Raw genomic sequence first — 12567 nt, forward strand, 5'->3', positions numbered from 1 at the left:
TGTTAAATGAAAATGATTGGTCATAACTTTCTCACCTTATGCTTTAACCAATCAGAACATGAAGATACCAAAATTATACAAATAGTTTACTCCAGGCTTTCTATTTGCTGTTATTCCATTCATGAAATCTAAACTAATACATTTTATTTTCTGGATTTCCATTTCTCCCCCTCATCTGTGGATCCTTTGTTTCCACTCCGCCAAAATACGAAGTCACTGGAAGAACGATTACAAAATATTTTTCCCCATCTTTACCCTCGAGGAAAAACATACAAGTTAGTAACATATCCCTAAACAATCCAGTCAGTCAGGCTACGGTACACATTAGAAACATTTTATACAGCTTGCATTATACAATGAACCTGCATCTGCTTCTACTTCAGTCCAGCAGAGGTCACTGAATACACATTATTTATATTTCTTTTAGTCAAGAAATGCACACTCTTGTAAATACAGAATTTCACTAGCTTAAGTTGGCATGAGCAAAATACAGGCCTTAAATATGTTGGCCATTCAGTTAGTCACATTTTCATCAGCATATCAAATTAATCCAGACATTCATCTGTAAATATGAGTTCGATGGCATCTGTCGCTGTAGATACGCATGTTCTGCAATAGCTCGCCATCTGGTGTTGGGCCGGAGTGTTACAAGTTGTTTTTCTTCGAAGAAGTCTTTCGAGTCACGGGACCGAGTGACTCCTCCTTTTGTCTCCATTGCGCATGGGCGTCGACTCCATCTTCGATTGTTTTTTTTCCGCCATCGGGTTCGGACGTGTTCCTGTCGCTCCGAGTTTCGGAACGGTAAAAATAGTTAATTTCGGAAGATTTTCGTCGGTATTGTTGCGTTCGGGATCGGCGTACTTAGATTCAACACCGCATCGAAGATCGAAGAGCTCCGGTGCCCTTCTGGGTAGTTTTTTCGATCCTCCGTCGGGGCCTGGTCGGCCCGACCGCGTGCTGAGGAACGCCGATGGAACGGACCCCGTTCCGTTTCTGCCCCAAATGCCACAATAAATACCCCTACACAGACCAACACTTGGTCTGCAACCTGTGCCTGTCACCTGAGCACAGCGAAGACACCTGCGAGGCCTGTCGTGCGTTCCGGTCCCGAAAAACACTCCGAGACCGTCGAGCCAGAAGACTTCAAATGGCGTCCGCACCGACAGCCCAACGGGAGTTCGAGGAACAGGAAGAAGAAGGTACCTTCTCGATCCAAGACTCAGACTCCGAAGGATTCGACGACACACAAACCGTGAGTAAGACGTCGAAAACCACACAAAGAAACATTTACAAGGCCCAGGGGACGCCACTGCCACCAGGCCATGGCTCCACCCATAAATTCGGTGACCGACCGTTGGCACCGAAAAAGGCCCAAACAGTGCCGAGATCGTCCGACTCCGGTCGAGACACCGGCACGCAGCCTTCTCGGGACCGAGAAAGTGCTGGAGACAAGCCTCGACACCGAGATGCCGGTGTGGACACGGCTCGACGCCGAGAGAGCGGCACCGAAACAGATCGACGCCGAGAGGTTTCGGCCCCGAAAAGGAAAAAAGTCACCTCGGAGCCGAAAAAACACGCAGACAAAGTTTCGACGCCGAAACAAACTGCAAGCGACCCAGCTTCAGGCTCTTATACAGAAGAGCACTCGCTAACCTCCCAAATGCAAAAGCATAGGTTTGAGGAAGAGCTACAAGCAACTGATGTGGACCATACGCAAAAGCGTATCTTCATTCAGCAGGGGACAGGAAAAATAAGCACCCTTCCCCCCATTAGGAGAAAGAGAAGGTTGGAGTTCCAGACGGAACAAGCACCACAACCAAAAGTGGTTAAAAGAATTACACCACCACCCTCTCCTCCGCCCGTGATTAACGTTTCACCAGCACAAACTCCATCTCACTCCCCAGCTCACACCACCATGAGCCAGGGTGACCAAGATCAGGACGCATGGGACCTATACGACGCCCCAGTGTCCGATAACAGCCCGGAGGCCTACCCTACAAAGCCATCTCCACCAGAAGACAGCACCGCGTACTCTCAGGTGGTGGCTAGAGCAGCACAATTTCATAACGTAAGCCTCCACTCAGAACAGGTCGAGGATGATTTCTTGTTCAACACACTCTCCTCCACCCACAGCTCCTACCAAAGCCTGCCTATGCTCCCTGGTATGCTCCGGCACGCAAAAGACATATTTAAGGAGCCGGTCAAAAGTAGGGCAATCACACCAAGGGTGGAAAAGAAGTATAAGCCGCCTCCTACGGACCCGGTTTTCATCACTACACAGCTGCCACCAGACTCTGTTGTTGTAGGAGCAGCTAGGAAAAGGGCCAACTCTCACACATCTGGAGATGCACCACCCCCAGATAAAGAAAGCCGCAAGTTCGATGCAGCTGGTAAAAGAGTCGCAGCACAAGCTGCAAACCAGTGGCGCATCGCGAACTCCCGGGCACTACTTGCGCGCTATGACAGAGCCCACTGGGACGAGATGCAACATCTCATTGAACATCTGCCCAAGGACTTCCAAAATAGGGCGAAACAAGTGGTTGAGGAGGGACAGACCATCTCCAACAACCAGATACGTTCCTCCATGGACGCTGCAGATACAGCTGCACGGACAATTAATACATCTGTAACTATCAGACGGCATGCATGGCTCCGAACGTCTGGATTTAAACCAGAGATTCAACAAGCAGTTCTCAATATGCCTTTTAATGAAAAAGAACTGTTCGGTCCAGAAGTGGACACAGCGATTGAGAAACTCAAAAAAGATACGGACACTGCCAAAGCCATGGGCGCACTCTACTCCCCGCAGAGCAGAGGGAATTACAGCACATTCCGTAAAACGCCCTTTCGAGGGGGGTTTCGGGGTCAAAGCACACAAGCCAGCACCTCACAAGCAACACCGTCCACTTACCAGGGACAGTATAGAGGAGGTTTTCGGGGACAATATAGAGGAGGGCAATTCCCTAGAAATAGAGGGAGATTTCAAAGCCCCAAAACCCCTACTACTAAACAATGACTCACATGTCACTCACCCCCTCCACACAACACCAGTGGGGGGAAGAATAGGTCATTATTACAAAGCATGGGAGGAAATCACTACAGACACTTGGGTTCTAGCAATTATCCAACATGGTTATTGCATAGAATTTCTACAATTCCCTCCAAACATACCACCAAAAGCACAAAATTTAACAACACACCATTCCAATCTCCTGGAGATAGAAGTGCAGGCACTATTGCAAAAGAATGCAATCGAATTAGTGCCAAACACACAAATAAACACAGGAGTTTACTCACTGTACTTTCTGATACCAAAGAAGGACAAAACACTGAGACCAATCCTAGACCTCAGAGTAGTGAACACTTTCATCAAATCAGACCACTGCCACATGGTCACACTACAAGAAGTATTGCCATTGCTAAAACTACACGACTACATGGCAACTTTAGACCTCAAGGATGCTTATTTCCATATACCAATACACCCATCGCACAGGAAATACCTAAGGTTTGTATTCAAAGGAATACATTACCAATTCAAGGTACTGCCTTTCGGATTAACAACCGCACCAAGAGTCTTTACCAAATGTCTAGCGGTAGTCACTGCACACATAAGAAGGCAGCAAATACATGTGTTCCCATATTTGGACGACTGGCTAATCAAGGCCCATTCGTTCATACAGTGCTCAAATCACACAAATCAGATCATACAAACCCTCTTCAAACTCGGGTTCACCGTCAATTTCACAAAATCCAAAATTCTGCCACGCAAGGTACAACAATACCTGGGAGCCATAATAGACACATCAAATGGAGTAGCCACTCCAAGTCCACAAAGAATTCAAAATTTCAACACCATCATACAACGCATGTATCCAACACAAAAGATACAGGCAAAGATGGTATTACAACTCCTAGGCATGATGTCATCATGCATAGCCATTGTCCCAAACGCAAGACTGCACATGAGGCCCTTACAACAATGCCTAGCATCGCAGTGGTCTCAAGCACAGGGTCACCTTCTAGATCTGGTGTTAATAGACCGCCAAACTTACCTCTCGCTTCTGTGGTGGAACAACATAAACTTAAACAAGGGGCGGCCTTTCCAAGACCCAGTGCCACAATACGTAATAACAACAGATGCTTCCATGACAGGGTGGGGAGCACACCTCGATCAACACAGCATACAAGGACAATGGAACGTACATCAAACAAAACTGCATATCAATCACCTAGAACTTCTAGCAGTTTTTCAAGCACTAAAAGCTTTCCAACCAATAATAGTTCACAAATACATTCTCGTCAAAACAGACCACATGACAACAATGTATTATCTAAACAAGCAGGGAGGGACGCACTCCACGCAGTTAAGCCTGCTAGCACAAAAAATTTGGCATTGGGCAATTCACAACCAAATTCGCCTAATTGCACAGTTTATACCAGGGATACAAAATCAACTCGCAGACAATCTCTCTCGAGATCACCAACAGGTCCACGAATGGGAAATTCACCCCCAAATTCTGAACACTTATTTCAAACTCTGGGGAACACCTCAGATAGACTTGTTTGCGACAAGGGAGAACGCAAAATGCCAAAACTTCGCATCCAGGTACCCACACAAACAATCCCAAGGCAATGCCCTATGGATGAACTGGTCAGGGATATTTGCTTACGCTTTTCCTCCTCTCCCTCTCCTTCCTTACCTGGTAAACAAACTCAGTCAAAGCAAACTCAAACTCATATTGATAGCACCAACTTGGGCAAGGCAACCCTGGTACACAACGCTGCTAGACCTCTCAGTGGTACCCTGCACCAAATTGCCCAACAGGCCAGATCTGTTGACACAGCACAACCAAAAGATCAGACACCCAGATCCAGCATTGCTGAATCTAGCAATCTGGCTCCTGAAATCCTAGAATTCGGGCACTTACAACTTACCCAAGAATGTATGGAAGTCATAAAACAAGCAAGAAGGCCATCCACCAGGCACTGCTATGCAAGTAAATGGAAGAGGTTTGTTTGCTACTGCCATATTAATCAAATACAACCATTACACACAACTCCAGAACATGTAGTGGGTTACTTGCTTCACTTACAAAAATCTAACCTAGCTTTCTCTTCCATTAAGATTCACCTTGCAGCAATATCTGCATACCTGCAGACTACCTATTCAACTTCCCTATATAGAATACCAGTCATTAAAGCATTCATGGAGGGCCTTAGGAGAATTAAACCACCAAGAACACTACCTGTTCCTTCATGGAACCTAAATGTTGTCCTAACTAGACTTATGGGTCCACCTTTTGAACCCATGCACTCCTGCGACATACAGTTCCTAACCTGGAAGGTGGCATTTCTCATCGCCATTACTTCCCTGAGAAGAGTAAGCGAGATTCAGGCGTTTACTATACAGGAACCTTTTATACAACTACACAAAAATAAAGTCGTCCTAAGGACCAATCCTAAATTTTTGCCAAAGGTTATTTCACCGTTCCATCTAAATCAAACAGTGGAACTTCCAGTGTTCTTTCCACAGCCAGATACCGTAGCTGAAAGGGCACTACATACATTAGATGTCAAAAGAGCATTAATGTATTACATTGACAGAACAAAGAACATCAGAAAGACTAAACAACTCTTTATTGCATTTCAAAAACCTCATGCAGGAAACCCAATTTCAAAACAAGGTATAGCCAGATGGATAGTTAAATGCATCCAAATCTGCTACCTTAAAGCTAAACGACAGCTGCCCATTACACCAAGGGCACACTCAACCAGAAAGAAAGGTGCTACCATGGCCTTTCTAGGAAACATCCCAATGCAAGAAATATGTAAGGCAGCCACATGGTCTACGCCTCACACATTCACCAAGCACTACTGTATAGACGTGTTATCTGCACAACAAGCCACAGTAGGCCAAGCCGTATTAAGAACATTATTTCAAACTACTTCCACTCCTACAGGCTGATCCACCGCTTTTGGGGAAATAACTGCTTACTAGTCTATTGCAGAACATGCGTATCTACAGCGACAGATGCCATCGAACTGAAAATGTCACTTACCCAGTGTACATCTGTTCGTGGCATCAGTCGCAGTAGATTCGCATGTGCCCACCCGCCTCCCCGGGAGCCTGTAGCAGTTTGGAAGTTACCTTCAATTATCTATATATGTATCATCTCAACCTTAAATAGGTGCATACTTAGTCACTCCATTGCATGGGCACTATTACTACAATTCAACTCCTACCTCACCCTCTGCGGGGAAAAACAATCGAAGATGGAGTCGACGCCCATGCGCAATGGAGACAAAAGGAGGAGTCACTCGGTCCCGTGACTCGAAAGACTTCTTCGAAGAAAAACAACTTGTAACACTCCGGCCCAACACCAGATGGCGAGCTATTGCAGAACATGCGAATCTACTGCGACTGATGCCACGAACAGATGTACACTGGGTAAGTGACATTTTCATTATGTAAAGACTCAACATTTTATCAATAAAATCTGTGCTTCCACAGACCCTCTGCACCCATTCACAGACCTACTCAGTCATGCGTCCACTCACACATCCACTCGGAGACCCATGCACACATTCACAGACCCACTCAGACTTCTGACTGGGTTGGGTGGTTATAGAGGGTTGGCTACAGGGCCTGGCTGCAGCCCAGGGTGCTTGGCATGGGGTTAGGTAAGGCCTGCGACCAAGCCCTGTCACATATGGCCAAAGGCCTTGCGCAACAGTGATTGGATTAACATAGTAATTAAAATTATTTTGCATAAAAAACCTATAGAAACTCCCTGGAAAAAAAAATGGTTAAAGGGACAGGCAATAGAATAAAAAAATAAAAATAAAAACATAGCAATTAAGCAGCTTTTGGTACTTATTTCAAGTAACTAAAATTTGCGTCCTCGCCATGCACTGCTAATTACCACAGGTATTACAGCACTTATGCCGACTTCAATAACGTCATTTAAAATATAATTTAAACAGCAGTCAAGTTATTGAAGGAAATAAGTGCATGGCGGGCAGTAACTAATTCCTTAGCTTGCGTGCTTCTTGAAATAACTAGCTATAAGTACTGAATTTACTATGGTTTTGGGAGTAAATTCAGAGCCGAACTAACGCCCCTGTAACCTTTTGGTTTTTAAAGTGAAAATATATATACATATATATTATGAGCATTTTACCTTAAAACATTCTGTTAGCAGATTATGTAAGCTCTATTTGCAGCAATTATCCTCTCAATCTAGTCTTTGCTGTTGACTTGTAGGGTGTCACTAATGGTAGTTGGCTGAATGTTTCCCATTTTATGGTATCCGCATCCATCTCAAAAGTATCTACTGTGCACTGTTTATCCTAGAAAGGTTGTGAATTTCTTTTCAAAACTGAGAAGCCATCGTTATTAATGTTTTTCAATTATTGGGCCGAGTTTACAAGATGGTTTGTCACCAATGTTGAACAAGTACTGTGCAAGTAAACATTGTTCAAATTGTAAAATTTCAAAATGCTAGAAACATCAGCAAGTTGTTAGCTTAACATTATTGTGGAAACTACCTCAAATTCAGTTTAAAATGGGCCTGTTGTGTTTTTTCTAATGTGCTTGATAAATTCATGCTTCCGAAATCCAGCTGCTGTATGATGATTCCCAAACAACTGAGCCCTCTGTAGTTGGTCCTTCGTCTGCATGTGATGTTAATCTCAGTTTCAAGACGGGACTGATAGCAGCTTGTATGCAGCATGGTATGAATGTTCCCGGTAGGGTTTGAGTAAGTGATGATTTGCTTTATTTTCTTTGAAGTTGGATGATGCCTTGTAGCCTTATATTGTCTGCCAGTGTAGCTAGAACTTGCGTACTATTTTTGGAGCTCAGTCTTGTAAAGAGCTTTTCTTTCTAGGGTTTATTGCTGGGGTCTACTCGGGCTTTGCAGACCTCTACGTTGCTAGTAGAGATTCTTTTCGTGAAGGGACATCGAATAGTAAACAAATTGTGCATTATTCTGATATAAGGTGTAAAAGCATGTAGATTTTGATATTAGTTAGCGTTCACAAATTGGTGCAATCCAGCCATGATATGGTAACCTCATGTAAATCTACGTAGTGGTGTGGGCGTGTGCCTCACGTTCCGTTTCTGCAACAGGATGAGATGCCAGATTATGACAGGCTACACGTCCTGTGAAAGCTAGGTATTACTTCAAGCTTCAGAGTTCAGTCAGGACCACTACACAACCGATAGCGTATTGTACAAACCACTCCCTCTTTACAAAATAGACATTATGGCATTCAGCAGCAGTCCAGGTTTACTTGAAACCAGTGCAGCAGAGGAGATTTTTGGAAATGCCCTGTTAAATCAGTAAATCCTTATTCCTCATAAATCATAGTTGCATATTTAAAGTGTACAGCTATATTGCTCGTTGGTGGCCTTTAATCACTCTTCATGGGTTACGGTGTTTAGTACGGAAATGCCTTTTGTTTATGCATGGACATTTTGAGGTAACTTGCATGAAGACTAAAACTGCACCTTCTACAAAATCAAATTATAGTTTTTGTATCTGTTGTTAGGCATAAAACTTTAGTATTGTTTGTGGGGTTTTCCCAGAACGCTATATTGCGTAAACCTTATACTGTAAGTGCTGCATCAGTCCATGCAGCTTGTGGATGGACTATGAAATCCACACACTGCTGCTACAAGTGAAAGCTCTATCCAATTTTGTTTCTGAAATGGTGGTACTTACACATAGAGCTTGGATTTTATGCATTTAAGTAATTTTTGAGGCGGGATGGATGGATGGAGGGGAAGTACATCTGACTTGGCAATTCCCCCGCAGACCTGCACTGTTTGCACATGGTCCCCCGAGTGCACGGTTTCAGTTGGTTTCAACAGTCTTCAGGGAAGGTGAGAGGGTTCCCGTAGCCGGCAACTCTTTCCAAGATCCAGTTACGGCCATAATGGTTAGGTGCCATGTGTTTAATGCCCTCCACTTTTGTGTAAAATAAATCTAACTTACGAATTTAGCCGGGTGAGGAGGGTCGGAAGTGTGTGTGTGTGTGTGGGGGGAGAATCATTTTGTATATTGAGACTGGGGCTGATTTAGTGTATTTCCGCCGTATTACGATTCCAAACATCCCATAGAAATAATACGGAGACAGGGTATCTGTCAAGTTTATAACAGTAACTCTTCTGCTAGACTCTAAATTGAGCCCTTGGTTATACATGAAAGGTAACAAATTTGTTTAAAAACTTTATTTTATGTGGAGTCCCAGATAAGTCTGGCATCGTCGTTTTTTGTAGTGGAGCCTTGTGTTCCATCTGGACGTGGATCATTGTTTGAGCTTAACATTTGTTTGATCTTTCTCAGATGGAAGAAATTTACAAAAAAGCCCATGCTGCTATCCGCGAGAATCCAGTTCATGAAAAGAAGCCAGCGAAAGAAGTTAAAAAGAAGAGGTAACGAGGGATCGGATTTTGTGCAGAATAGTTTTTTGTTTGTTTTTTTCGTCTTCTTTTTTGGAGGCGGCTGCAATTGTTCCAACCACCGAACCTTTTCCCAAGTTCCTGCTCTCAGATGTCCAGTATCGCGTTGATTACCTATTGGCTTTGCAAAGTGCTTCTACAGATTACTTGATTTCAGCACTGAATGGTTCTCTTTGAAGCACACATCACTGACCTGTTTGTAATATCCCATCGCCAAAGAACCATTGTTTAGGTTGGGTATTTTGGTGCCGAGATGGGAATACCCATGGGTTTGCTGTGCAGCACAATGTGAGCAGTGTACAGACCTGCAAAACAATTGTTAAATGCCCCATAGTTTGAGATCCTTTGAAAGAATGTGTAGAGGTTTTATCACATGACTAATTATTGTGTACGTACGTACCTATTGTATGTTGGGCTGCTAACACTTTAAAGTTCTATAACAGAAGATCAGCGAATCTCTCATCTATACAATAACTTCAAATCTGAATTTCAAAGTTTGATAAATGCATTTGTTTTGCAAGTGTTAAGCATGCAGTTCACTTCCTGATTCTAGAAGCTACCTACATAACGTACCCGTATGTTTTTGGCAGAGTAATATTTCTGTGCCAAATGAGACTTCCCTGAGAGGCATTATTTTCACATAACATGAACTAAGGAGGTTCTGCTCCGAGTGCTGCTTGAATCACTTTAACGTGCGTTCAACATGTACTTTTTTTAAATTACCTTTTTTATGATCTAAAAGTATAGATAGCAATACATAATTAGATATTCGGATTAATCAATCACCGGGATTACATTTATATTGGTTAGCTCATCCTTGCACGCGGAACCTATCAAGTTGTAGTTCATGGAAACTAGAATTCTGTGGCTCATTGCAGGAAACGGAAATAGAAGATAATTGATCACCTTCGGTTCACTAGGTAGGGGTCCTAAGCACAAACCGTTTTAGCTTAAGAGTGAACTGTATTTCATCACTGAGTTCAAGGCATTGGTGACCATAAAATTGTTTCTCCAGCTGATCCACATTTGCTGCAATTCCTTTCTGTCTTGTAGTGAACCCGGTAAGTTAATGCAGTAAATCATTTGTCACATCATACGTTTGTTGACAGTTGTATTGTTTCTCTGATTTTTAGATGGAATCGTGCTAAGTTGTCACTGGCTCAGAAAAAGGATCGTGTGGCTCAGAAGAAAGCAAGCTTCCTCAGAGCCCAGCAGCAAGCTGCAGATAGTTAAAATGAACTTCTCAATTTTCTACAAAGATAAAATGCTAAAAAATAAATATATTGAACCCAAAGTTTTGTTTCTTGTGTAGTTCTCTTGACTTTTACCCTTGAAATGGGAAGGGATTTGCTCGTCACAAAATGTTCGCATGTTGACTTCTAAAAATAGAATATAATTGAATTAATCCAAGTGGAATTTGAACATAGGCTGAACCTTTGCCACCAGTATTATCCTAATTGTGAATTGCTACCAGAAATAAATGATAATTATATGTTCGATGGCATCTGTCGCTGTAGATACACATGTTGTGCATAGCCCGCCATCTGGTGTTGGGTCGGAGTGTTACAAGTTGTTTTTCTTCGAAGAAGTCTTTCGAGTCATGGGACCGAGGGACTCCTCCTCTTTGTCTCCATTGCGCATTGGGCGTCGACTCCATCTTCGATTGTTTTCTTTCCGCCATCGGGTTCGGACGTGTTCCTTTTGCTCCGGGTTTCGGAACAGAAAGTTAGCTAAATATCGGAAAATTACGTCGGTATTGTTGCTTTCGGGATCTGCTTAGTTAGAATCAACACCGAATCGAAGAGTGAAGAGCTCCGGTACCCTTCGGGGTAGTTTTCGATCCCCCGTCGGGGCCTGGTCAGCCCGACCGCGTGTGAAACAACGCTGATGGAACGGACCCCGTTCCGTTTCTGTCCTAAATGCCACAACAAATACCCGTATACAGACCAACATTTGGTCTGTAACCTGTGCCTGTCGCCTGAGCAGAGTGAAGAGACTTGTGAGGCCTGTCGTGCGTTCCGGTCCCGAAAAACACTCTGTGACCGTCGAGCCAGAAGACTGCAGATGGCGTCCACGCCGACAGCTCAGAGTTCGAGGAACAAGAGGAAGAAGGAACCTTCTCGATCCATGACTCGGACTCCGAGGAATTCGACGAGCAAAAAACTGTGAGTAAGACGTCGAAGCCAGCACACAAGAAAAGTGACCAGGCCCAGGGGACGCCACTGCCACCAGGCCATGGCTCGACCCATAAATTCGGTGACCGACCATCGGCACCGAAAAAGGCCGAAATGGTGCCGAGATCGTCCGACTCCGGTCGAGACACCGGCACGCAGCCTTCTCGGGACCGAGAAAGTGCTGCTGAAAAACGCCGAGATAGCGGAGCCGAAACTGCTCGACGCAGAGACAGCGGCACCGAGGAAGATCGATGCCGAGAGGGTTCGACTCCGAAAAAGAAGGTCACCTCGGAGCCGAAAAAGAGTACAGACAGGGTTTCGGTGCCGAAACGACCCGCAACCGACCCAACTACCGGTTCCTATTCAGAGGAGCAATCACTGTCCTCTCAGCTGCGAAAGCATAGATTTGAGGAAGAGTTGCAATCCACCGAAGTGGACCACACTCAGAAACGTATCTTTATACAGGAAGGAACAGGGAAAATAAGCACCCTTCCCCCTATTAGGAGAAAAAGGAGATTGGAGTTTGTCAGACCAAGCACCACAAACGAAAATGGTGAAAAAGGTAACTCCGCCACCCTCTCCTCCACCTGTAACTAACGTTTCACCGGCACAAACTCCATCACATTCCCCGGCTCACACCACCATGAGCCAAGGTGACCAGGACCAAGACGCTTGGGACTTATACGACGCCCCAGTGTCGGACAACAGTCCAGAGGCGTATCCTACAAAGCCCTCACCACCGGAAGATAGCACAGCATACTCACAAGTGGTGGCTAGAGCAGCAGAGTTCCACAACGTGTCCCTACACTCGGAACCAGTCGAGGATGATTTCTTATTCAACACCCTCTCCTCCACCCATAGCTCCTACCAAAGCCTGCCTATGCTCCTAGGAATGCTTCGGCACGCAAAGGAAATCTTCAAGGA

The 12567-nt window shown here is 44.5% G+C and overlaps 1 protein-coding gene and 1 non-coding gene across 2 annotated transcripts in view; both read left to right on the forward strand.

The window, feature by feature from the left end:
* The window catches only part of RPL5 (ribosomal protein L5), a 35568-nt gene extending 24805 nt beyond the window's left edge, over nucleotides 1-10763 (forward strand). Inside the window, exons 7-8 of the mRNA XM_069232362.1 lie at nucleotides 9354-9442; nucleotides 10603-10763. Of these exons, the coding sequence (XP_069088463.1) occupies nucleotides 9354-9442; nucleotides 10603-10702 (189 nt within the window). The 3' untranslated portion in view covers nucleotides 10703-10763. The remainder of the gene's footprint in view (nucleotides 1-9353; nucleotides 9443-10602) is intronic.
* LOC138294342 (small nucleolar RNA SNORD21) lies at nucleotides 7628-7723 on the forward strand. Its single transcript, XR_011203358.1, has one exon. It is a non-coding gene; the product is annotated as a small nucleolar RNA SNORD21 (small nucleolar RNA).
* Nucleotides 10764-12567: the final 1804 nt, after the last annotated feature.

Source organism: Pleurodeles waltl, chromosome 4_2 (genome assembly GCF_031143425.1).
Source record: "Pleurodeles waltl isolate 20211129_DDA chromosome 4_2, aPleWal1.hap1.20221129, whole genome shotgun sequence".
Taxonomy (NCBI): Eukaryota; Metazoa; Chordata; class Amphibia; order Caudata; family Salamandridae; genus Pleurodeles; species Pleurodeles waltl.